Source organism: Pungitius pungitius, chromosome 4 (assembly GCF_949316345.1).
Source record: "Pungitius pungitius chromosome 4, fPunPun2.1, whole genome shotgun sequence".
Lineage (NCBI taxonomy): Eukaryota > Metazoa > Chordata > Actinopteri > Perciformes > Gasterosteidae > Pungitius > Pungitius pungitius.
The window spans coordinates 15526477-15554434 of record NC_084903.1 but is presented as its reverse complement, the minus strand read 5'-3'; the positions used below and the strand labels follow the sequence as shown (position 1 = coordinate 15554434).

Below are 27958 nucleotides of genomic sequence, written 5' to 3'. Positions count from 1 at the left end.
ACCCCCTCGGCATTTGTATATCATGATGCTTGCTTCTTGTTGGAACTCTGCATCAGCTTCTTCGGTACTTCCACAATGTTCAGTTAGTTTTTTTATTATTGGTTTGCCCGTCAGTATCTAAGAGTCCCACAGGATCTTAGTTCTGACATTCTGAAGCATCCTTTGTGAATGTGAATCTCCTCATCTGGACTTTAACTCACTAGGAAGATCAGGTGTTCTGTATTATATATTATGCAAAATGTCTCCATATATGTTCCCAAATATTGTATAAAAATAGATTAGATCTATTGCTGCACTGTCGTAGCTGGTAGCCTTTGTCTTTCATAGATATGTTAAATGCTCCTTGAAGTCCATTAGTTGCAGACAGAAAAATAAATATCTCAAAAACGAATTATTATAATTGTCGGGACTCAAGTATAAGTATAACTGTGTTCCTACATGTCCTGTTCCCCAACTATCAGTTTGACCTAAATTACACTGGATTCATTTTTTTTTCTCTCTTATCTCTCTTTTAGCCTATCAACTTCAAAACTGCCAGGACCCCTTTCCTTTCCCTAACGGAGATATCATCAACAGTGACTTCAGTGCTGGCCAATTAGTAACTTTTCACTGCTACCCAGGTTATGTTTTGATCGGACACCCAGTGCTAACATGCCTGCATGGGACCAACCGGAAGTGGAACCACCCATTCCCACGCTGTGAGGGTAAGGACAATCAAGGATTTTATTGATGTTTATTTAACTGGAATTTAGATGTTGAAAAGTCTTTTCACATTTGACACTTTATGTTTTAGTATAACACATCATTTCTATCCCACAACATCCTTCTCCCTTAGGTAGAGGGTGATTTAAAATGGAGGCATTTAGAAAATGTTCTTATCCTTATAGATTTTCTGTGAATTGTATCTAATCTTTCACCGCTATTTCAGGCCAGCAACAACGTAAAACTTCCTGTGTCCTTTGGACCATTTACCCTATAAATCAATAGCACAATAATTGCTCTTATTACTACCACTACTACTATCACTTACACCTACAAGTTATGACAATGATAATATTGCTCACTGTCTGCAGTTGCACACTTGTTCTTGTCCCCTGATAAGCAGGCCTAGCAAGTTAGAAAAAAAGACATTTCCAAATAGATAATCTCATAACTCTTTTTTAACTATTTTTTACAGCTCCTTGTGGCTATAATGTCACAGCTGAAAACGGGACAATCTATTCACCTCAGTATCCCAATGAATACCCCAACTCACAAGATTGCAGCTGGCTCATCACCGTTCCACATGGACATGGAGTTTATATAAACTTTACCTTATTGCAGACAGAGCCTGTCACTGATTACATCGCTGTCTGGTAAGTCTGGGTACTCTCACACTTGAACTTTCGTGCAAGGACATACACAAACACACACACACACACACAAAACAGCTAAAGCTTCTTTTTTATGCTGGCCTTTATCTGGGGACTGATTGCATCACTGACAGGTAAGTCTTGAATTATACTTATATCCTGTATCTGTATAAAAAGTTGAATCAACTTTTACTTTTTTTTTCTCATCTCTTTCTTCCCCTCTCCCGCACAAGTATGCACGCTTTCTATCACACTGACTTATTGGGATGTATTTTATTCATGATAACCTTATTCCTGGTATTTCATTTATATTTATTTATGTTGCACTTCATACGAATACAGTCTTTCCCATGTGTCAATTGTTTATGACTTCCTTATACTGTACACAAGGATCACAACTCCATAGACTCCTAACACACATATACGTGCACACTCTGTGCTACGCGTTCACTGCCTCTCCTGCACTAATATTGGATTCGGTGTGGGGGTAAGAATGTGAAAGGGAGTGTGAGAGTAATGCATTTACAATGGGACCACTGACCAATTCGATCTAACTCAGTACCATGGCCATACACAGAGCGTGAGACGGCTTGGGACCCGTTGCAGTAATGATGAAATTCATTGGGGGGTGGGAAATGTAATGAAAGGAGCAGTGGAGCTTGGTTCACAAATCCAACAGGAACCGTCAAGATCTGACAAGTTTCAGTCAGTCAAAAAGAAATTTCTCAACTAACACAAGTTGCAGTATGATACAAATGAAATAAAACAGATCATTTTTAATGAACAATGAAATCAAGTAGAATTTTTGCACTGATATTATTGGATGTTGGTTTTGTTCTGTTTAGAAAATAACAGTTTGGGTGTTTAGGTGTCTAGGCTTCTTTTATCACTCTCAAAAGTCAAGCTGTGAGATTTGAGTAGTTGAAATGCTGCGGGAAAGTAATCACTCAATGTCACTCTCAGCAGCCACACGAGTCATGTATATTGCTCCGCAGAGGCGCGGCAAAGGGTTATTTTGCAGTATCAAAATGATTTAGGTGATTTGAATGTTCTTGTCATTTTTTTTACGGGGAACAAAATTCTAAAATCGTGCTCCTGGATTGTAGACTACCAGAAGACATCTGAGGTTATTGCCTAAATTACACACTTCCACCCGTCCGTCTCACATTCATCTCTAACACCATCTCTTCCGAATCATTTCGGAAGTGACTGGGGGCCAGAGAAGAGTGCTTTGCTCAGAGGCGGTGGGGTAGCATCCACCCTGCAGGGGGTTAGACAGAGTTACAGTGGGAGATCTAAAGGTCTTCTGCTACTGCGTCATCAGATCACTGTATTATCATTCATGAATCAGTCTTTAGATCTTATTAGATAAATCTAAAATGTCTAAAATGAATTAACATTTGTACTCTATAGGATTTACTGGCATATATATCTGCTGTGCTCTTTCAGCACAAAAGGAACATCCATAATTATGGTTGTGGTCTTTCAGGTTTTTGGATCAGTGAAATTTTGAGTGAGATCATCTCGCTCACTCATTGCTCATCTTAAAAACTGGTGGTGTGAGGTAACGTTTTCGGGTTTGTTTGACTTTTTCAGTGAGAAACATATTAGCCTTTTGTGTGGAAAGTCATAGCGGTTAAAGAGGCACACAGTGAATGTATGGCCTTATTATTGTTTAGATAATAACCGGTGGCCTTTTGCATCAATTGGGAAATATCTTGTATTGTGGATACGCAGTAAGTAAACTCTGAAAACTGTGTCATCTCAGAGTTTGAGATCCTCGTCATTGCTTTTGTCGTAATTGGAAAATTTGACTTTTGGGTTCCTGAATTAAGGTGGAAAAATAACACACAGTAGAATCTGCGCGTGCTGCTGGGTTAATTTGATTTAAGCATAATTTCTATTAATTATATAAGGAGAGGGGGGATTTTGAAATGTTTCATACTGGTTTGATGAAGTACAGAATAAATTGTTCTTACAGCATTTATTTAGTTCAAGCTGATTATCAAAATCAAACAATCAAGTCATCAGTAGCCGCTCACTTAAGTCTCACCCCCCCCCCATACACACACATTAAAAAAGGTAATTTAGGTAAATCTTACAAAGGTTTAATTTTTCTAATCATTCATTCCCCTGCTTTCAGGGGTTATGCTAATTTTTCACCTCCACCAGTCTTTGTGTTCTGGTTATTAATCAAACTTGTGACAAACGTCTTTCATCCCAATGTCCTCTATATTCCAAAAGTCAGTGATGTGTGTCTTCCGGTTTGTGCACTGTATAACCCTGAGTCAATCATCTTTAGCAGATAGATAAATCAAACTCATTTCCACTGGTAATGTCTCACACACATGAGAGACACGTGTTTTTGCTTAATCGGTCTTGTGTATTTTTCAGCAAGGTAAAGAGTAAAGATTAAGCCACACAATTCCACTTCATTTTTAAATTGAATGACCCAAATAAAACATTTTGATACTCCAAAGGAGCTCCAACACCTTAAGGAGGCCTTCAATTATTGAGGAGCCAAGAGATTTCAGGCACTTGTCATGAATAAAATGTTAAAAACCCTCTAATGGCATTTTCATTAAAAACCTAAAACTGAACATTTAGGGAGTTTTTGAAATATAAAATTTCAGCAACATTCATTATTTAATGAGATAAATTGAGCATTTAATCCAAAGAGTTTGTTCAATGAGCTTATTTCAAATAAGTAAAACAAGACGACACAAAGAGAAAAAGTATTTGGGTTCACCTTTTTCACATTATTTACCTCACAATACTATCCTTTTATATAATGTGTTCTAATCCATCCTTTTAAAACGTACCCTAGTATTATTAGTACATGAGCATTTTTAAACATACTCGACAGTATAGCATCCCCCAATTTTCTGCGCATATTGAATCAAATTCTTGGAATCTTACATACTTATTGTAGAAAGGTTTTGGTCAGAATGTAAAATAATTTGCATTTGAGGAGTAAAAATAAATCAGTTAAGCCTTCATTGTAGTAATCTTTTTGTTACGCAACTCTTCTTTCCCGCTTCCTGCCTCTGCTTCAGATGTTAAAATGCATGGTGCTTCCAGGTCAAGCGTGTCAGTTGTCTTCATTCTCTCTTTGAATTTAGGGACGGCCCAGATACGTCCAGTCCTCAACTGGGAGTGTTCAGTGGAAACACGGCATTAGAGTCGGCCTACAGCACCAGCCCCAAGGTCCGGATCTGCTTTCACTCTGACTTCTCAACCGGAGGATTCTTCATTCTCAACTTTCATGGTGAAGATACACACTCACATACACTTTTACCTGTAATATGTCTTTGTTCATCATATACAGTACAGTAGATTTAGTTAGTCACATGTGAACACTCGGGTTGAGCGACTGATGAACAAAGGACAAAGAGTTTTTGTTCACTGCCGTCTACAACCTGATTCCACATCTGTGTTTGCAAATATCAAACCAATTTTCTTAATAAAAATCACATATTTATTTAGTCTCAAGGTGAGTGTGGCTAGTGCTTTTCAGTTCAACAACCAGTTCCATTACCGGTAAAAGATTGTATGAGACTCGGTAAGAGCCCTTAAGAGAAGAGAAAAACAGAGACAGATGTTTTTTTTGTGTTCAATATTACTCCACTACTATTCTCTATTTGTACACATAAACAAGGTCATCATGTCTCTTAAGAGATCCATCTTATGCTTTCCAGCGATGTGCATTTTTTCCACTTTCTGAGGAATCCTTGGAGCTTTTGTTGCACGTATACAGTCCCAGTGAGAAAGGGTAAAAATATCAACCTAGTAATGCATTTTTTCTTCAACCTAAAAAAATAATTACTGAGGTAAACATCCACACAAGCTATCAGCACCTCTGTCTAGGGTTGAAAGTTCAGGATATTACTTACGTTAAATAATGCCTGTCTTTATCCGTTTTGTATGACCAATATATTATTTTGCCATATTATCACATTTGAAAGATTACATTTGAAATTGGATTTTTTTCACTTAACTAATGCAGGAAACAAGGTTTTTCTCTCAATTCTCTAAAGAGTTTCTGAAGTTCTTGTGGAGTTTGACACTAGTTAATTAAAGGAACTGACAGATTTAAAGGAATTAATTGGCAGATATTTCATTCATAAATATATTTTCTATTAGTTTAAAATCTTTAAAAAAAAATCATTAGGTTAGAAAAAGCCATTTATATCTATGTATAGGGCAGGTCGTCTTCAATGGAGTCCGCAAACTTGCAGCACAATCACACCACCACAGCTAGTTGACACAAGCACAGCATGCAAGATTTGCCAATTCTTTTTGTTGTTACTATTCTGCTGCCTGGAACAAGGAAGACACAGACGTGTCATATGTTTGAGTACTTTGTTCTTTAACAACTTCACTCAGACATTTTATTTTTGCAGTTGAAAATATTGCGGTTGCTGCTCCAAAATCTACAATGGTAAAATTTGTTGAATAATATATGTTTACATTTTAAGGAACCCTATTAAAATATTTTCACCTCTTCCAGCCTACCGTCTGAAGAAATGTCCTGCTCCCCCTGTTGTGGAGAATGCCGAGCTGATCTATGAAGATGAAGACTTCCAGATAGGTACTTATTCTGGTTACTAATAATATGCGCCTTTGATACTGTAAAACATTGGTTGACAAGATCTTACTGTAGGTGAATAAGTGCTGCAGCAGCATATGCAGGAACTGAAGAAAACACTACTACTGAACATGCGTGTCTATTTGTTTTTTCAAACAGATAATAATGTAAACTTTTTCAAAATACAAACATGTGGACTCTTGTGACAGAACTGGTAATCTCATCGGTCTTTTATGAGGTCCTTATTCAGCTGAGTGGAAATAACTCTAAATGACCCTACTAATGGGCAACATTACTCTGTAAAGGACATGCATGATCTAACCATAGCAGGCTAATGTAAAATATAATTAATCTGTGCCTGTTAATTATATTTTTGGCTTTTATTTGTGAAGTTGAGGTCTTTGCTATGAGCAAAATCCATTTAGGCTTCCACTATGTGCATCTCTACTGTATACTATATATAATTGCCTGTGAAATTCTCATTCTCAAGGCATCTCCTTTTAAAGTTTGTTCACATTTTAGATCCTTATAAGAACTTTACAGTTAATAAATAAACCTGACATTTCATAACACATTAACAATATCAAATTTGCCATGCTAATTGTTGCAAAGCCTAATTTCTCCGGTCAAAGATACAACCATCTCTATGCAGAGAACTGACACTTTGAAATGACAACTTTCTATAAATTCAAAGTTTGTTGATTTCTACAGTTTTTTGCTTTTGACCCTTTGATGACACATTTAAAATGAATTTTTCAAATCCTGGGATTGTTAGATATAATGTTTCTAACCGAATAAAGAATGGTACCACTACACCACAGCGGCCATTGATAAAGATGACGTCAAATAATTGCCACTGGCATTACATCGCATCAGGTTGCGCCTCCTCACAGCAAGAGTGAAGCCATTATCTGTGACAGAGTAAAGACCAAAGGGAGCTATTTTGAGATAATCATACAAAGCAATTTCCCAAGCTCGCCAGATCATTTATTCTGAGACTTTTACATTCTCAAATCCTGGCAGAATGGAGTACTTAAGAGACGGCTTTGCTGTAGGTCAGTCTAATAGACATTTAGACAATCTTTGAACAAGTTCAAGAAAACGGTGAATGTTCTTGTTTGTTCTGTTAAACGATTTAAAGTTTACACTGTGAGTGGGCTTAAATACCTTGTGCCTCCCGGACAAGGTTTAAAGCAAGCATTACACCTTTCTGACACTTGGATATCAGACAGAATTGGAGTGGACCGCTCTGGTCTGGGCCCAAGCAGAGCTGGTCGATCTCCACCCCTTGCCATACATTAAGTTGTTGACTATTTTGGAAGTATGTACTTCCAGAAAATAAAAACTTAAACATCTGTCTGTTCTAGCTGTAATAAGATTCAGTCCTTGCACTGATCAAATGTATTAGATGAGGACAAATCAATAAGTAAAATATTCAGCAAAGATCATTTAAGGATATTCGCCTTTTGTCTTTTTGCTAAGTTTGCTTTTTCTGATAAATAAACTGAATAGATTTTCAAAACGGCAATGAAGGGAATAGTGTTGTTTACCTTGTTAACATCCTCTGCACTCATACCTTGAATTTTCCTGCTGCTGTTGGAAATGTAGCACAAGCACAGACAGAAAGGACGTTTTTTGAGCGACATTCCACCCACGGCCGCTAAAGCTGAAATAGAACTCGTTGTTGTCTTTTATACCAAATACGTCACTGGTATGGTATCAATAATATCAGCAGGTGTTTTAATACACGTCAAATAATTCAAGTTCCATGTGTGATGACCGAATATGTTTATCATTATTCTCCTGTGTCAGGGGATATTGTGAAGTACCGCTGTTTGCCTGGATACACATTGGTCGGAAAGGCGGAGCTGATGTGTAGACTCAATTCCCATTTGCTTTTTGAAGCCCCGGCCCCCACATGTCAAGGTAAGTGCCCAAATGCACCAAATACTGCATGGATGTATATAAATCATAGGTTGCATTGTTAAAACATTTTCCTCATTATGATCTGATTGCATTTTTTACAACTAATCCAAAATTGAAATGAGGAGTCATGAATCAATATAGGAAACATCCAAATATTTAAATACAATCTAAAACATTTGGATTCTGCACTTTCTATATAAATCTTTTTGTCAGACCCTCCTTTGCAGATAAAAACCCACATGTTTTCAGGTCCTTTTTATTTTAAGTTTTCACCGGAGCCACGAGACATTTATCATTCAGCTTTTTTACACAGGCTTAAGGATACTCCACATGAATAGTAAGCTGATATTGAGCTGTGAAATTCATGGAGATCCCATTTGCTAGTCTTGAATATATATCTTTGCAAGTCCTTATAGATGAAGGTATTTTTATCTCGTCAATCTGGAGTACATTTTCTGCAAGATTTAAGTTTGAATGTGTTACGCCCCAACATGGTGGTAAATAATGGTCATGGTTTTTAGAAAACACTAAAACCTTAATTTACTGAACCAATAGATTATACAAATGTTGTCTCAACTTGCATACGACATATAAGAGACACACTTATAGACACGTCAGAGAGGGAAAAGCATAAGTGAAATGAGCTGCATTAGTTTCTAATGGTGTTGAAGTACATGTTCACTATTGCTTCTATGACATCACAAAATGTCTGCTACCAGAAAGGTCTTTTAGGCAGGAGGGTCAATAAATCAAAACACATTAAATAATATTAAATATTAAGTGTTTTCAAAATCAGCAGAAATGTAATCTCATTGACACTCTTAGAGTTGTATGTTAAACATGTTGGATGAACACTTAACATTCAATCCACTCCTCATCACGCAATAAATCAAAAGTTATTGAATCCGTCTCTTTGGTAGTGAACCAGTTGATTGTGGCATGCATTTCATTTTTCATTTTAAGATGTGCAAGACGTTAGGGAAAAAGCATTTTATATTCTCAGTTAGCAGCATGAATTGACACTTGGAAGTGATGGTTGCAGCTCTCGGAATTTCAATGAGACAACTTGATATATATTTTCCAAATTTTTTTTGTTTTGAAGAGATGTTCACCCTTATGTGGCTTGAACAGAGTGTCCTTCCTTACTTGTTCGAGAAAATGCAACATGCTTCCAAATTGATACTGATTGTATCAGCCTCAGTTGATCAGGCTTTTGTTTCTTAACCTTTCAGCCCAGTGCCCAGCCAATGAGGAGCGGCCATTGTCATCAGGAGTGATACTGAGCCCCGGGTTCCCTAGTAACTATCCCAACAGCCAGACATGCTCCTGGCTTTTACATATTCTTCCAGGTAAAGTGTGTGATGAGTGGATCCAACCAGTTTGAGTATAGACTGCTGTTTTAAAATACAAAATGTGTCAAGTGATGTGTGTGCATTTTGTCTTTGGGAATGAATATGTATAAAGGCTTATGCATGCCAGCCCTCATTTGATTTTGAGGTATACTTAATATTATATATTGAACATTTCAGGTTTTTGGATGTGTTTGTAAATATTCTTTGTTGTTTTTCAGGTTACACCATCAACATCTATGTAGAGATGTTCCACAGCGAGAAACAGTTTGATGAACTGGAGATTTTTGATGGTACACAAAGCTTCAGCTCTGTTTCTTTTGTACTCCTTCGTTGGTACACAGACACACCAACGCATACACATGCAGCTTTAATTCATGTTTGTTTATGAAAAGTAGCACAACAGTTAATAAGATGCACAACACTTCATTCTAATTTGCAATGTTTGGATTTTCCCCTGCAGGGGTTCCAACTAGCTTGTGCAACAGTAAATTTGAAAGTGAGCGGAAGAGATTGTGTGTGTTTGTGCGTGTGCGTGTGCGTGCTCGTGTGTAATTTCACTTAATTCATTTAATAAACATATTAAAAAAATATATATATATATATATACATTTTATATAAATGCATATTAAAACTAGTGACAGCTAACATTGGTTCATTAAAATTCTATCTAGGATCAGAGCATCAGTTAAACAAATCAAGAGGCCCACTTAGCTTATTTTAGAACAACTCATCAAAAAATTAATATTGTCTTACCTGCTTTTAAAATATGGGATTCATATTGAAAGTCACCAACATGGATGAGCATATATATATATAAAACTAATACCCTATGTGTACCGCTCAGCCTTTTTTGTCTGGATCTAAACAGCTGTCTGTGATAGGAATGGCCTCATTGTGGACTAGACGCTTGTTACTGGAGTGTTTTCTGAACTTACTTCCATCCACTTCTTGGTTCAAACAGATGTCTTTTAATGATTATAAGATGAAGCTTATAATCATGTTCGACGTGTAATTTAGAGCTACTCAGCCGCTTATGATGCTGTCACCTTCATGTGCCGTATGTCACAGAAACAATAATACACATTCTGACTGCAGCATTATGTTCACATCCGTCTCACATTAACCGGAACCTCTGGATTCCTGATACACACTTATGAAAGAAGAAATTCCGCTGTGCACAGTCGTTTCACTACAAAATATTGTTAGTTTATGCTTTTACATGAGTACATACAAATATGCAGTGCGCTCTACACATATCTGAAGTGTCACTCCCTCTTTCCTGCAGGATCCTCAGGGCAGAGCCCTTTGCTTGTCGCTCTAAGTGGTAATCACTCATCTCAGCTGAACTTCACATCGAAAACAAACCAGCTCTACCTGCGATGGTCCACGGACCATGCAACCAACAAGAGAGGATTCAAGATACGATACTCAGGTACATCCAGTCTATCACTTTCAGTGAAAGAAAATGTTGTTCAACGCTCTGTTTATTCTCTGGTTATGTTATTGTTAGAATAATATATGCAAATTAAAAACACCAGTTATCTTCTTATCTGTTAAAACTATCATTTTTACTCACATTTTTTGTTGAATCGAGCAAAAAAGCTCCAGGGAAAGCTTAGCGGTGGTCGGGCGAGAGCAAATTAAGAAAGAGACCAGCATTAGTGACAATAAGAACATTGAACTGTACTTTGGACTCATTCACTGTGGATTGATACCTCCACACAAACTAATGTGGAGGAGCCTGATTTTGAATGAATGCAGCCCAAGGCGCGCTTCATCTCAGCCTGTCTGTTTTCGGGCCTGTGAGGTCTGTGATACTCGGCACAACAAGGTGGGTAACAAAGCAGAGGTGTTGGACAGGGGAATGAGAACGAGCTGCTTACCCAGCGTTTTAGCTCGGGGTTACACCCCCATGTGGGAGCCAAATGCTCTTTGCTGACTCCCAGAAGAGTCCCCAACACAGCAAATCCACAAGAAAAGGAAGAAAATAGACAGAGGGCAGGGTCTCGGCAGATATCCTGCCACACACTATTAGTGGATCATATGTGGTGCTTGAGAGGCGTACTAGTAAATACTAAAATTGTTGTATATTATATATATTTTAAAAACATAAAGGTAAAGCTTGACATTTAATCAAAATGCGAGGAAAACTGTTTGTTTTTTCACACACACTTCAAAAATCTTTAAATAATGTTGGCTGAAGTGATTTGTCTCTATTAAAATGAATAATCACCCGAAAATCATTCTCATCATGAAAACAAATTAATGCACCATGGATGTAGAAATCTGAGATTTGACTATTTAATTTGATTCACTGTGTTTAATAGTATATCATTTATATTTGTCTGCAAATGTGTGATTGTTAGATTTGTCTATTTAGTATTTAGAATAGAGGTTTTTCAACTTCTCTTCAATCCAAGTATTCCATTTTTAAAGAATTTGTTGAAAATGGCCTCCAATTTCAGTCGTTGAAAGACTATGAGACTGATCCTAATCCTGTTTGGACTTGATAAAAGTGTGTCACAAAGCCAGTTTATTTGCTTTCTTTACGGAGAAAAGCAATCCGGTGAGTTAAGGGAATCAATCACGTCTATGAGAGTCCAGACTGGTAGTAATTAGTTGCACACGGTTTGGGCAGTAAAAATCACTGCGGCATTTTCCTAATCGGTCTTTACATCGTTTAGCTGAGAAATGAGCTTGGAGGCATGTTCTTAATGGTATCATGTTTATATATTCACTGACCTTTCTAAAAGTAGCAATAGCCTCATTGAATGAGCACATGCTTGGTGATTCCGCTCTGCTCCTTCTATCTCAGTCTTTCCTCTGTATTTTCTTCTCTTTTTTGATTGTGTCCGAGGCGCCTGACTTAGTGTGAACTACTGTGGGAGTTAAGTCGGTATGTGTAGTATTACCATTTTTGGGGGTTTTGTTTAAAGTCCGCTTAAGCTATTTCTGATGGAACCAAAGCCGAAACACACGGTTGTGAGTATCTCAGGGAAACATAGTTGGTAACTGTTATGGATTGTGGAATAAACAAATGTATATTCAGTGTAATTATAAATGCCGGCATTGTGTTGACACTGTTGTTAGATTAAGTTATACCACAGGCATGATTTTTTTGTCAGACAAATGGAACAGATAAGCAGTGATGTTGACTGGACTATTGAGCAGCTCAAGGCCTTCAGATGAAGCTGTGTAGCCATAGCAACAGTACTGATGCCTTGTTTTAGTAAATTAAACCATCAATACAAATTCTATTTCTTGGTTTCTTTGGTTGTGACTATAGTTTAAGTAAATTATATACTACAATGTGTCCCAATATCACATGTCTCATTCTTTGCCTTAGCATTGTCCTTTTTGCTGCACAATAATGTTTGCATTCCACTGCACATGAACAGTTGAATATTTCCTTTGTAGTGTTTGACAAGACTTTCCTCTTTTATCAATTTCATCAAAATATTGCCCTTGTTTTCTTTTTGAATATAGGTGTTGTGGGTAGGGCTGGGCGGTATATATAAGATTTCCTTACGGTATGAATTGCTCACGTACCGTTCATACCGGCGTTGCGCCAATTGCTCTTCAGGCTGTGGCAGAATTTATTTCTACATGTCGAGGAGCACCCGGCGGTCGGAGCTACTTGTCTTATGTGTGTTGAGATTGAGTCGTGGTAATAACTTCATAACAACAATGACCAACGGTCCGTGGAGTTCTTTTTCAAAGGCAATTTGATATTTGTCTCTATGTAGGAATTCAAATTATACGTTTCCTGTTGACTGGAAAGAAAGTGATTTTAACCCAACAATCCAAATGCAATTTTCAATGCAGTTCAATCTTTAAAAACACCCGATCCTATGATGCCGATACCCTGAGATCATGTGAGGTCATATTCTAACATCCAGGAGGAGTTTTTGACCCCTTCTAAGAACAATAAACATTCAGGGTAAGAATGGCCCTTCATCACCTGAGTGGATATTTATTCATCATACAATTGGAGGGAAGTGGAGTGAAAACATAAAAAATGTGTGGACCAAATAAAACAAATCAATTTCTTTTAGTAGTTGGTGCGAGGAATATAAAGGCCATATGACTCGAGAAGGAGAAACAACGTACTTTGGATATAAAATGACAGTGACTCTTGTGTCCTGACAGACAAGGGAGATTGTGGCGTATTTCCATGTTTTAGCAGTTTTGCTCGATTACACTCACTCAGAAAGACAAACATGTTGAGTACCTTTTAAGTACTGTATTTGCTATCACTTTTTGAGAAATCTGTTTGTATAAGTTACTTGCTCAAAGCCCTTCAAATCAGTGTATGTTGATAAACCTGCTGCTGTCGGCTGTAATGCCGAAAGGGACTAATACTAATATTTGTATTTTATCAAAATATCCTGGTAATAGAAACATTCTTTCCATATTAATTCTTGGCGCATCTTTTTTTCACAAAAAAACCCTAAGGAGCCAACTTAATTTGTCTATCGTGCTAATTATTTTCTGCATAGAAAATTAAACAGAATGGTAATAAGTAGTTTCCTGTGAAATGAAAACACAGATAAATACATGTCTTTGTTACTCTGTCTTCTCAGCTGCCTACTGTAGCATCAATGATCCTCCGGTGAATGGTGGTGTTATCAACCGAACCAGACTCCGGCCAGGTAGCAGACTTCAGTTCTTCTGTAACCGTGGTTACCGGATGATAGGCTCAAGCAATGCCACCTGCCGGCTGCACCCCAACGGGCTCTTCCAGTGGGATAGTCCACCACCTTTTTGTCAAGGTAAAATACGAATAACATTCTTCACAAAATATTGGATTGTAAGTATTACAGCTTTTTGTTTTCAAGAGGAAATCCCCTTGAACTTTTCTGTCTTTGTGATGTTGTAGCTGTCTCGTGTGGAATCCCTCAGTCCCCGGGCAATGGCAGCTTCCATGCTAACCAGTACACTGTGGGTAGTCAAATCACCTATCACTGTAACCAAGGTTTCCACCTGGACCCTAATGTTCAAATGACAGCGGTGTGTTTGGAAGAAGGGAGCTGGAGTAATGCTGCCATCGCACCCAGATGCCTACGTAAGTTTTTGAAAGGAGTTCACTAAAACAAACCCACCAGTTGAGAATCACTGTTACAGAGGCTCTTGTGTATTATTTAGTGTTGTGTATATGCTAACCTTACGGCAGTGAATGTCTTCTGATTAACGACACCAATAAAGCTTGAAGACCGTAATTGAATGTTCCGTTTAATTTGTATATGATTAATTGTTGTCTCTCAGCTATCCACTGCCCCAGCACAGATGGCACCTTGTCAGATCAGATGACCTCTCGACTGCTCTCTGGCAGTTTGGAAGAGTTTGGTTCTATGTTAATGCTGGAATGCGCGACAGGTTACTATTTGGGCGTAGGGCATCGAACTCTTCGCTGCCTTGCCAACGGGACCTGGGAGGGGTCAGATGACCTAGCTACATGCAAGAGTAAGTATAAAAAAAAAATACCACTGTGTCTTTCCAGTGCAGAATAAATCTCAACAGTGAATGTCCCATAATCTAACCCCTTGCCCTCTAACAGGATAATAAAACTACATGATGATATTATGTTTTGTGCGCTTGTTTACCTCCCCCGGCACTCTAGATGACAAATAACTATTTATGAGTCCATGCCGACTCAGAGCCTAGAATTGTATTACAAGAGATTCCCATTATACTGGTTACACATATTCACCTGAATATGAAATGATAGATAGAATCGATGGATAGAAATGATTGATAGAAACACTCCTGCCTAATCTAAACTGCACAGGTAATTTTTTCTGTCTGATGTGATGTTAGTGATATCAACAATGCTCAGGCACAGATGACAACATATAAACCTCAGGATGTGTAAATGTAACAATACCAGTAACCCAACAATGTTACATCTAATTTCCAGTGTATTTCTGCCATAACATGGTCTCATCATATTATTTGTTTCATTTAGTCATCACCTGTGGGGAACTTCCTTCTCCACCCTTTGGGAGCAAACTGGGAACATTGACCACATTTGGAGCAACTGCGATCTTTATGTGCAACCATGGTTACACACTGGTGGGGTCACATGTCAGAGAGTGCGGAGCTAACGGGCTGTGGAGTGGTGCAGAGACCAGGTGTCTAGGTAAGGTTCTTTAAAATGTGCTTAACATATGGTTGTTCAATGTATTGTGGTCTTTCCCAATGCCACTCTGGCCTGCAAATGTCCAATCTGATCAGTTATGAAAAATCAATTCAACATGGTGGAAGTCATTAACAACAGAAGAGAGGCCACATTATTGGGGAAATTAATTTTGACAAGTTAAAAGCATTCATTATCTCTTCTGTTGTTTTTGTATTTTTTTTAAAATACAGTAAGACCGGTTTCTGTAATTAATTATATGCAATATAGCCCCCAAGACAACAGCAGTGTAATGCAAATTTAAAGACAATATATATAGAATCAAAAATGCATATAATGAGATGTAAATCACAGTATCGTGCAGAACCCTGGTGTACCACACCCTTTGTATGTGCAGCTTCCCTTTCACGACAGTCTGTTGTCTGATTGTGAGGTCAAGTTCATCAGGGTCCAGTTGTTTTACCTCTCGTTTCTTCTCCCAAACGGGTTTTGGAAGAGAGATTTTACCGAGTTTGGGTTAAGTTTTCTCGGAAGAATACCACTCGTGCTTGCCATTGCCATGTAATTAAAACGGCACCTAGCGAGAGCAGTCCTAACTAGAGCGCAGCCTGGCTGCTGATTGGCTAAATTGTGTGCAGGAATTGTGTCAAGGACAATGTTTAAACATTAAAATGTTTAAACATTTGAATTTTAAACCTAAGCTGTATATATGCATTGGATTGCTGCCGGTGTCGGGGGTGAGGTCTATGAAAATTAGAAGTAAGATAAACTATGCAAATGCCTCAGTAACTCAAATGATCTACTGCTAAGATATTTTATTTCTGAATACATTAAGGCCTTGATTTAGATCTTCAGTAAGCTCTGACCAGGGATTATTAATCATGATCTTGCATACTATACACACTCTACTTCAATGATTAAGCCTTGGAGCTACATGCTTGAATAAGGACCCTTACACAGGTCTCTCTTTTTATGTGATGAATGTATAAGTTATTAAATATTAATCTTTTTTAAGTGACTAACCATGATAGTTTGAGTTTGAGTCTCTTCCGATGAGGTGATTTTTTTGGGGGGTATAAATATAAATCATAATTGTTTTGAAATGAAACAATTATAATCAAATAATTATTACAAGGGAACACTTGTATTATGATACAATCATCTTATGGAATTCTCATTTTAATTAAACTAATTGAAGTCTCTCTAAAATATGCAAAACTGTTCTTGACTATTTGGAAAGGCTATAATTTGCAATGTGTAACCTCTAGCACTTTTACACATTCCTCTGCGTACTCAAATGCGTACAGCAAATATGGATGACTCAATTAATCACTCTTTGTTTTAGAAAAATCCTCAAAATCTTCATTGCAATCAGCAGGTTTGGTCTTCAAGATAAGACCACTTTTATACCTTGTGGTTTTATCAAATCCAGCATCTGGAATAACGGTTTTGAGAAGATGGTGTTGAGAAAAGTAATTGAATTATAAACGTTATATCAACAGTACTCTCCAATGAATTTTGAAAAAATAATGTTTTAGGCGCTTGTTTTCAAAGCATTAATCATTACTCAAGTGTTTCATTTGTAAAGCAAAAAACAATACTAAATGCCCAATAGATGAAAAGGTACTGGGCTTCAGTCATTGAGTTTGTGAGGGACACGAACATGAGCCGAGGAAGTGACCCTTCAAAGCCAATTAGGGAACTCAAAGAAATTGTGTTTGTGTTCTAATTTGAACAGACCTTTAGTGCGGTTTTGTTGTCTTTGAACATTGATTTGTAGACGCACTCTTGGAACTGATGAACTACTGACACGGCTCTGTTACATTGTTTGTTAGTCTCATGGGGCGATGAGCAACGGTGTCGGAAAATAAGACCCGCACTGGTGGCTCGATAGCAGAAAATAGGGAAAGTGACTTCAAGTTGTTCTTCATTATACTGCAATAATCGCTGTAATTTTTCTTCACAGCTGGTCACTGTGACTCTCCAGATCCAATAGTCAATGGGCACATTAGTGGAGATGGCTCTAGTTACCGTGACACAGTGGTGTACCAGTGCATGTTGGGATATCGTCTAATCGGCACATCAGTCAGGATCTGTCAGCAAGACCATCGGTGGTCTGGAACAACACCCGTCTGTGTCCGTAAGTTCTTGATAACAATATCATTGCAGCTTACATGCATTGTGTGATGATTAATTGATCTTTGAAGTTATGTGAAAAGGTGAAATCAATTAAACAATTTTTTTCAGGCTCCTTTTGGAGTAGAAACAGTTCTTTTAGTCCAAACTTCTGTCCTTGTTTCTTTCTACTCCCTCAGCTATCACTTGTGGTCACCCCGGCAACCCCGGCAACGGACGGACCAACGGCAGCGAGTTCAACCTCAATGATGTTGTCAACTTCACCTGTAACAAGGGTTACGTCCTCAGTGGAAACACTCGGGCTCAGTGCCGCCTCAACGGACAGTGGAGCAGCCCACTACCTGTCTGCAAAGGTCACAAACCCGTATATATGGTTACTAATGTATACCCATGCACATCCCTGTAAAAGCTTTTTTTAAAGTCCCTCTTCAGCTTTAGTGCATAGAAGACTGTTTCTCTCTGGGTAGAACTGAAAAGGGTAGTGGTGCACAAATGCTTTTTTATCGTGTTGGATGACTGTAGTGGACGGTTCTGTGCTTTCCATTTGTACTCTCTGTCAAATCATTTGGTTGAGATGACATGGTTTTACTGATGTTGCCACCTGCGTCAGGCAACAGCAAAATGTCAGCTTAAAACCATAAAACCATGTATTCTATATGGTCGACATGTTACATGGGTGGAACATTTTTGCCGAATCGACTGCCAGATTTATTGAGAACTAAGTAATTGTAGCATATTCACTCTTAACAATGAGCTGTATTCAGTGACTATCAGTGTGTCTAAATAGATTCATACAGATTTATAGGTCCTCACACACCTGGGTACAAGAAAGGGTCTTCTACTCTGCTAACCAGGCGTTGTCGTTCCACTACAAGTCTTTCCAGACCTCTGGTGGTGTAACAGTTACGATATACTAAGACGCACAGGCATTGTGCACAAGCCCGAGTGCAGATCAATTCAACTCTCTTTCTTGTTTTCTGTATCTCGCTCCCTTTCTCGGTTGCATTGTTCTCTCCCGCTCTCTCCCTACCAGCAGGAGCTGTCAATTGCGAGACTGAAACTTTCTTTGTTCCCATAGGATGCTACACACACACACACACACACACACACACACACACACACACACACACACACACACACACACACACACACACACACACATGCACATGCATATTCCCAATGGACTTGAATTTGAGTGAATGTCAGTCTCCCTTGTGACATGTGGAAAATAAAACTGCCTTTTTTTCACTGGCATCCACCCAGAGAGCAGTACAGAACAGGAGGGACCGTAGGGGTGAGAGAACAACAAAGAACTCCAAAAAAACAGACCTTCAGCATTTTGGAGATGACCAGGGCAGAGTAACAATGATATGATTTTGTAGCAGTGTGATCCAAGATTTACTACCCTAAAGGTAGCCAACTGTGTCCTGGTTTCTGTAAAGTTTCAGCTCCATCAGATGGCTGATTTATCTCTCTCTAAACTCATCCCCGACTTTATAGTGCACTATATTTACTGTACACAGTATTATTGTAGTGCGCCGAGTGCTCCCTCCTGAGCATGACATTTAAGCACTGTGTAGTTTCCTCAAATATTCCCATAATGCAGCAGAAAAGTAGCATCCACTAAATATACACACCACATTCCCATCACAATCACCAAAAGAATGGTTCAGAAAGTGATGAGGTATAACGTGTGTCCAAAATATAAATTGCTTACTTGGAAGCAAAGTAATCTGTTCTGTTATCTTCTGTTCTGTTATTTTATTTAGTCTTCTCTTGTCTTGTCTTCTCATGTCTTGTGTTGTTGTCTCATGTCTCGTGTCTTTTCCTCTCCTCTCTCGTTTTCCATTTCGCATTGAGTGTGTGGTAGAGGATTTGTCGAGTGGCGCTGAGTTTGAATCGATTGATGTCCCATACCCTCAGGTTTAATCGTCTGTCTTATAGGGATGATCGGGTGTCTCTTGGAACGGTTTTATTGTGTTTTGTTGAGTCATCCGTGGGTTTCTTCAGGGAGGAATGGCGTCCTCCCGGACAACGCGGAGGAAGTTTTGTTGGTTGTCTGTGAGCAGGAAGGGCACCATGAACTCTCACTTCTCAGTGAGAATGAACAAAGCAGTGGTTGTGTTATTGAAGGATGAACCTCGTGTTTTATCGGCCGAGAGCGGCCAGGTTATAAAGGTACGCGTTTGTGCAGGTGTCCCCGCTGTCAGCTCCCTCCCTGCGGAACGACGTTTATACCGAACGAGTCGTTATAGTACGAGCTCCGGGGATTTAGTAAATTTGCAAGTGGAATAAAAACAGTAAATTTATGATGGGGAGATCCCAAACTCAAAGGGCAAAGCAAAGCCGAGGAGCAACAGGCTTCTGTTGAGAGATCAGCAGCTCTCAGAACGTAGAATCTGAAAAACAACCCCGGCCGGCAGAAACCGTGGAGGAAGCGGCTTCCACAAGTGTGCCTTCAGCCATGGCACTAATGTGAGTGCAGGCGTAGCGGTTCTGTTTAGGAAAGCTACAATGCAACAATCCCCATATTTCCATATTACAAAAACAAAAAAAAGAACAAGGCATATCAGGAAGTACACATGGGCAAATATATTTGGAATCGAAGTATCAGTGGTATGATTTACATACAGATATTATACCCCACAAATAGAATGCTCCCTAAACAGTAGGCAACAGGATTACAGCAACATTTTCATAATGAGCTTGAAATCTGTTGCAAAAATGTTATATTTCCCTTTAACTAGTTTCTCTAGGGTGAGGCACTGTGGCAGTCCCTCCATCCAATTTGGTTTGCTTGGCCTGTGAATAGATTTCCAAGCCATTGAAATGTTATGTTTAGCTTCAAGAAGACAAAATTTGCACATCTTCTTTTTGCTATTGAGGTACTCAGGATGCGGGTAAAAGAGCCGTCAACCACAGCTGTGTTGAAAAGGGGAACTTGCGCTCTGTGATCATCTATGATCAGTTGATCACTTTGTGTGCTCAGATGAGTTGTGTTTATACTGTTCATTTTGTTTTTCTCCCATGTCTAAATAAAAATGCCACAGTCATCTCCTCCCTCCTCTTCTCTTTTCTTGTCTTCTCTTCATTTCTGTTCTCTTCACTTGTCTTCTTTTCTCTCTTCTTGCGTTTTTTCTTGTCTTCTCTTCTCTTGCTTAGTCTTGACTTGTCTTCTCTCTTTGAATACTTGTTGTCTCTGTAGAATCTGCTTCGTATCCATGTGAATGCACGCAAACCGCTTGGTTAAACCAAACATTCCCTTCAATAAGACCGACTGTGTCTTCTGCTCCCCTTTGCAGTGGTAAACTGTTCTGACCCCGGCCATGTGGAGAACGGTGTGCGCCAGTCTGGTCTACGTTACCCAGAGGTCTTCAGCTACGGTGTGACTGTGGCCATACACTGCAAACGAGGCTTCTACCTACTGGGCTCTGCGCTCCTGTCTTGCCAGCACGATGGACGGTGGGACCGGCCAATCCCTCGCTGCCTAGGTACGGATGGACGAATGCAAGCACTTCAAGAGTTGTTTGACTGGAAAGAATCAAAAGAGCCACCAGATAGATTGACGTAGTTCATAGTGGAACAGGTTAAATGTTTGGTATTCTGTGAAAAAGTGTCTACAAAAGGTTGACACGCAGAACACAAGTAGTCATACAGCATTTCTGTTTTCTTTTCTTCTTTATATTTGTGAAGAAAAGCCATTTGAAGAGGGAAATGGTTTGAAGAGCCACTGGAAGGTAGATGAGGAGCAAATGAGAAACTGAGAGAATCAAAGAGGGTTCAAGGGAGAAAATAGGAAGGAACTAATCACAAAAAGAGGGCAAGAGTTTGAAAGAAAAGGCTTAAAGATTTGAGTGTGTGCTCTGGGAAAAAAAGGTGAGCATGTTTTTTTCAGGGCAATTCCTGTCAGAGACCCACAATGGCCGATAAAAACATAGAGATTAAACCAGAGAGCGGTGGAGAGAGGAAGGCTGATTCAGAGATGGTGAGAGAAGCAGAGAGAGGCCGACCGAACAGCAGGACAAGAACATGGTAACAGAAGAAATGAGGAACCAGACAGATAGGGAGAGACGAGCAGACACACACACACGCCGGTTTGTGTGCATCGAGCATTACGTTCAAGAAACAAGGTCTTATCGGAAAAATGGGGGGAGAGGGGTGAAGACTGAGGTGCCAGGAGAGGATGGAGTAATACAATTTGGGGTTAAGGGGAGGTATCAGAGAAGCAGTAATTTGGCAGAAATAGAAAAAGATGAACAGTTCCATGTTTGTGTCCTCCAGAAACCTGTGCTCTGTAAAACCTTGATTTTTACTGAATTGAAGTGAAAGGTTGAAGATTGTTTTGTCCGTTGACACTGTGAAACAATGCAGTTATTGGTTCTCTTACAGGTAGTTCAATTAAATTCAATAAGCGTTACTACCATGACTATACTGTATAGTGCTATATGCGAAGCAGTAGGAGTTTTATTTAATAATTTGTGATAAAACACATACATCTAATGGTTAAGGTGTACACCACATAACTGTAACATCTTCAGCTTGAATCAAGCTTTTTTTGGATTTCATATAGCCTTGTCTCTCTTCCTATCTCTTCCATTCCTATGCTCCTTGTCTACATAAAATAGAGGTTAAAAAGAGCAAATGAAAAGGTATGAAAACGGGTAAGCAGAGGGGAAGCTATTTTGTAATATTCATGTTACAGTAACAGGTAAACAAATGTCTTCCAAATGATCCGTGTGAAATTTAAAAACTGACTGCCACTCTCTTGCCGCCTCCTGCAGCGGCCGAGCTGCACAACCTAATGCTGTAGTATGTGGAATCTATAGTTGGACACCAACACAATCTCTTTCAATCTCTCACTTTCTCTGTAGCCATTTCCTGCGGCGACCCGGGCGTGCCTCCCAATGCAGTGGTGACTGGAACCCACAGCTGGACCTACAGTTCAGTGCTGCAGTACTCCTGTCTGCCTGGAGGGCTGCTGGTGGGCAACGCTACTCGCCACTGTCAGGAGGACGGCACATGGAGTGCATCGCCACCATACTGCACCGGTAAAAGTCCACTGGTCGATAAAGAAGCATGCGTAGAGGTTCTCAGCGGGTGGGAGAGCCTCACCATGAATTTCCGTACTGGCTTGTTTAATGTTTAAAGGCTTCTGTACTGAGACCACTAACAAGGAAATGTGTATCGTGAGATCACTAAACATGAAAGGAATCTCCTCTAGCCACGAAAGCTACTGCCAAATAAATATTACCTACAGTAGTTTTGAAGTAAAACTAACTAAACTAGAAATACTCACTGTCAAATATACAATTAATTTATTCAACAATTTTTTTATATTTTTGAAAAATGAAGATGAAGTGTTACAAGAGTCTACTGCGTGTAAGTTGGCTTGAGCTGGATATACAAGGAACATTCAGGGGGAAACGGGGACAGAAGAGTCCTGCTTTGCTTCTAAGGTTGTAAGTGCTGCTCTAGGCTAATACACAACACAACACCACAAATGATCGTTTCCAAACTCAGCATCAACTGTCTCAATAGCTGAAATCCAATAAGCTTACTCTGCTGGCCTTAAAACATAACGCTCAGCAGGACAGAATCCATCCTGCAGCTGAAGACCTCATTGAGATGCAAGGCGCTGCATTTGGAGCTGTACCCTCTTAGACTCACAAATCCCTACCGATGGAATTTAAGCTGCCAAATTTGTGACACGCTCTGTGCTTTTAGTGCGAGAAACAAATGCAAAATTCCGATATATATAAATGAGTATGTGCGTGTACTGTAAAGTACGTGTGTCACTGGATATGAAAGAGTCGGGGAAATATTTCTTCATCTGCTGCAACATTACAAAGACTTTATTACTTTATTGTTGTTAGTTATTGTTGTTAAACTGTAGAATAAATGCTCGCATTTATTGTTTGACTACCTCTTAGCTCCAAATAATCATATTCACATGCATGCAGCAGTGGTTTCAAGTGTCTAAGATTTCCTTGTGCACTTGCATCAGTGCTCTGTACACATACAGCTGCTGGTGTGTGCGGTACATTAACTTAATGTCTCTTTTCTCGCCCATAGGGGTAAGTCCAGGAATCTGTGGAGACCCAGGGATGCCTCCCCATGGTGCCCGTCTGGGAGGGGAAGAATTTAAAACCAAGAGCCTGCTGCGTTTCAGCTGCGAGGCGGGATACAGTCTGATTGGCTCAGCCGAGAGGACCTGCCTTCACAACGGCACCTGGAGCGGCACACAGCCCGTCTGTCAAGGTGCGGAAGGTTGGCAGTGTTTTGTGCTCCCAGTAGACCACAAAACACTTAAAACACTTTGCAATAGATATACACTGTGAAATATCATCTATAGAGTCACTGTCTGTATAATCTTTCATTTTGTTGATTTTTGTTTTCTGTTTTGCTACTGTGTAGTTATTGTTTGTGTTTAAAGGATTATCTTCTTGCCATCGTATGTGGCTACATGAAAATGTGATGATACCAAAAGAAGGAATCACTTGGTCACTAGACACTTCAAACCCCTTCAAACAGCAGAGAATGTGGATTTTTAGAGATTACATTACATGTGTGTGTACATGTTTATACCTGTGTGGCCCAGAAATAACAATTTGAAGTTTGTCCCTCCGAAATGACTGAGCAGGATCTTCCAGGAGGCTGTGGTAATAAATTTTGTCCTATACAGCAGCAGTTTTCAAAGACGCTCTTTGAACCCATGGGGGTTTAGGGGAAATTAAACTGGGTCCCCATAGTGCTGTAGAGGCACTAGAATCCTACGCCTTCCTGTATTACCTTCCTTATTCCCAACTATGTTCAGTAGGCTAAATAAAATCCCTGCTGACATTAACTTTATTGTACTATGACACAGATTTAATATTCGGTTAGATAGGCCGTTCTATGACTAATTTAAGTGCATAGGGGAGAAAGAATGAGTCAGCCGTTTCATTGTACTTTTATATGTTGATGTGTGGTCGTGACCCAAAACAACTTGGGTCACACTGACTTTAAATACAAAAATCGTCAGTAGATTTAATGTATTCATATAAATACATATTTCTGGCTGCTAAATGTAACTGCCAAAAGTATTTTGTCAAGGGATTTTCATCTGCTGACTTAAAGTTTAAAAGATAATGCCAGTTTTGAGAATGTTACTATATAGAGAATTTTTATGCAATGCTATTTGAAACCTATTATGTGATTTCAATTCATACCAGGAATCATTGTGTATCATTTTGGGAAGAAAAAAACTCAAAAATAGATCCAACCCTCCCCTGCCAGATTCTGAACTGTATGACACCAGAATAGAGGAGGTCAGAGTAGATCTGCTGCTCCTTTCCATGCATCTGGTAAGGATGCCCCCCGGGCGCCTCCTCAGGGAGGTTTTCCATGCACGGCCACCTGGGAAGAGGCCCGGGGGAAGACCCAGGAGGACTAGGTGGAGAGATTATATCTCCACACTGGCCTGGGAACGCAGTCAGAGCTGCTAGATGTGGCCCGTGAAAGGGACGCTTGGGGTCCCCTGCTGGAGCTGTTGCCCCCACAACCTGACCCCAGATAAGCGGTAGAAGATGAGACGAGACAACTTTTTAACTTGTTGAGACAAGTACGACAAGGAGTTTTTCCATCTTAAGTTAGTCTAGTCTCTAGTCTGTGTGTCTCTTGTGTCGACGTCAGTGTTGTGTTTGTGTAACCCTAATTATTCACGTCTATCCACGGTTGTTTTACATTAAGCCCATAGCGGTGAAAAGCTGATTCAGAAAGGGTGAGGCATCTATCACTGAGACACAAACACAAAGAAATCCATACACACACACACACACACACACAATATGTACCGATAACACTCAGAAGGCACAAACATTAATCTGCTGTAGACATTCACACGTATGACGTGCTCCACCTACACACTATCTCACACACACACACACACACACACACACACTCTCTCACTCATGGCCAGAGCTTTTAAGGGCTCTAACTAATGAATCCCATCAATAGGCGTTTGGTTGTAAAATACTGCCAGTTGTTCTGATCTTATTAGTGAAATGCGCTTTGGTTGGTTGCTAATTACCTTTTCTTCCGTGAAGTTTCTGTGCCAGCGAACTAAAGATTGATGGATCCCTCCTTTAGACCAGATAGACATCACTTTGCCGTTTGCCTTCTTGTGTCCTTTTTTCTTTCAATCGAACAGACTAGCAGTGGTCCCAAAACAAAGAAAGCTGGGGATTGACATGCCTAAGTGAACTAGAGATAGAACGTATTAGTGTTTTAATTTCCACTTGTTCTATGTATAGGAACTCTGGTTGATACACTCATCATTGCAGTTTACAGCTGATCAGCCCTAGTGACCGTAAGAGAACAATTCTGATAATGATTCTCTGTGACTAATCACCTCTGTTTAATATTTCTTTACCCCTCAGCTGTATCCTGTGGTAACCCTGGCACCCCGGCACACGGCAGAATTGTCTTCAGTGACGGCATCACCTTCGGAAGCTCGGTGGCTTATGCATGCTGGGACGGCTTCAAAACATCAGGTCTGACCACCAGACACTGCACCACCAATGGGACGTGGACAGGACAACCCCCGGACTGCACAGGTGGGATTTCATAGCGTTGCCTCTCCTCTTACTATCACTTCATAGGGGTCTAGTTATTGTGAGCAAATATTAGTAGTCAAATTGGGTTAATTCATTCTAGCACTTAAATACCACTGCACATGGTATCAGGGTTTCTGGGTGCATGGTGGAGTTTTTGTTAATGAAGAATCCAGGATAATTACAACTGCGCATGGACGGGTCCACCTGCTGCTGTGCAGGTTCAGGCCTGTGCGTTTGTAAGGTTGTTGTGTCTGAGATTTAAACTGAGCCAGACAGAGGTTGTGGGTTCAGAAGCAGGGAAGTAAAACATAGTTAAGATAAGATTGATTTCTCCAAAAACGCTGCACTTGGGCAGTACCACACTACTGCAGAACAGCAGATAGATCCACACTCTAAATAATGTATTAATTCCTGTGAAATTGATCTCACCCCCTTCAGTGATAACTTGCGGAGATCCTGGCCCAGTAGCCAATGGGATCTTTTTTGGGAGTGAGTTTGCCTTCAACCACACTGTAACCTACCGCTGTAACCCCGGTCACCTGATGGAGCCCCCTGGACACAGTGTTCTGCTCTGCACTAAAGATGGAACCTGGAACCAAACCAAGCCCAGCTGTAAAGGTAAGACAAACTGAAGCCCTGAATCAGAAATAATTGACAAGAACAGCAACTTTGGAGTTAATCCAATGATTCATCCGCATAAAAATCTAATTAAATTATTTAAATCATTATTTTTATGAATAAGACTTAAGTCTTCAAGTTTTGTAAACAATTACTACAAAACAAGATGAATAAACAAGTAAAAAAAAAAAGATTAATATATATTTGAAAATTATGTATTATGTATTGATCATAATACATTCAAAACTAGCAATTACATTACACTAACAGTTAACAGTTCGAGAGTACAGAGCCCAGTTATAATTATATGCTGTGCTGTTTTTTAGGGACGAGACAACTATTCGTAGCATCGTAGTCTCTTCATCAACAATGAGACCAGTGATGTTACTGGCTAAGACAGTAATTAGTAATCACCACACCTGCAGAGGGATAATAACCTGCACTTTTGCTCATACATAAAACAAGAGTATATCCCCCTTTAATAAAAGATAATCATATTCCAATGTGAGACATACTAGGATTACAGATTGTGACTTTAACTGTACATTAGAAAGACGGCGAGAGCAGATTCACATTGTTGCCAATAGTTTTAACAAACACTAAAGGAAAATAAGAACGCATTAGAATTGAGTTTGAATTTGAGTTTCATAACAGCCCATATTTAGACTATGCCACTAAAAAACAGTAACAAGGAATGTTTCCTGAGATCACCCCTGACGTTTCTTCCTACAAACAGAAAAGCTGGCTCCTGCGGTTGCAGAGGCTTTGAACTGAGATGAAAAAAGCCAGTAGAGAGGCTACTGAGGGGGAACCAGAGAGAGGGAAACCACAGAAGTGAGATATACCGTAGGTGGTATAGAATGAGACTGGCGCAGGGAGTTTAGAAGACAAAATTAGAAGGACAGAGGAAGAATGAGACAGCAGAGAAATAATGGTAGAAAACTGCAGCAATCGTTCTTTCTGCCCATTTCTGTCTTTTATTTTTGCCCTCCTTGGCTCTTCCCTTTTATCCTTCTCTTTTAGGTTGTAGTTTTGTTCACATCTTTTTGTTCAGCTCCCCTCTTTTCATCCCATCTGCTTTCCCCCACCTGAAGTCTTCACTAGATCCTCTTCTGGAACAACAGCTTCTTCCCACACGGACAAACATGTGCACAGAAATATAGTAAAGGAAGGAGTAGTACGCATGAAAGCAAAAGGAATCATGTGAGGTAGAAAGAAAGATTGAGCAAGGGAAGTAATGAGGAGAAGGCACATAG

The 27958-nt window shown here is 39.5% G+C and overlaps 1 protein-coding gene across 2 annotated transcripts in view; it reads left to right on the top strand.

The window, feature by feature from the left end:
* LOC119225135 (CUB and sushi domain-containing protein 1-like) overlaps window positions 1-27958 on the top strand; it is a 282822-nt gene that overhangs the window by 236187 nt on the left and 18677 nt on the right. For both annotated transcript variants that reach the window (XM_037482822.2, XM_037482815.2), the window contains exons 44-62: window positions 516-704; window positions 1178-1355; window positions 4475-4620; window positions 5863-5943; window positions 7753-7866; window positions 9099-9215; window positions 9437-9508; window positions 10504-10650; window positions 13802-13990; window positions 14098-14283; window positions 14484-14681; window positions 15184-15357; window positions 17321-17494; window positions 17670-17843; window positions 20793-20981; window positions 22362-22538; window positions 23563-23748; window positions 25908-26084; window positions 26523-26702. In XM_037482822.2, coding sequence (XP_037338719.2) covers window positions 516-704; window positions 1178-1355; window positions 4475-4620; window positions 5863-5943; window positions 7753-7866; window positions 9099-9215; window positions 9437-9508; window positions 10504-10650; window positions 13802-13990; window positions 14098-14283; window positions 14484-14681; window positions 15184-15357; window positions 17321-17494; window positions 17670-17843; window positions 20793-20981; window positions 22362-22538; window positions 23563-23748; window positions 25908-26084; window positions 26523-26702 — 3048 coding nt within the window. The remainder of the gene's footprint in view (window positions 1-515; window positions 705-1177; window positions 1356-4474; window positions 4621-5862; window positions 5944-7752; window positions 7867-9098; window positions 9216-9436; window positions 9509-10503; window positions 10651-13801; window positions 13991-14097; window positions 14284-14483; window positions 14682-15183; window positions 15358-17320; window positions 17495-17669; window positions 17844-20792; window positions 20982-22361; window positions 22539-23562; window positions 23749-25907; window positions 26085-26522; window positions 26703-27958) is intronic.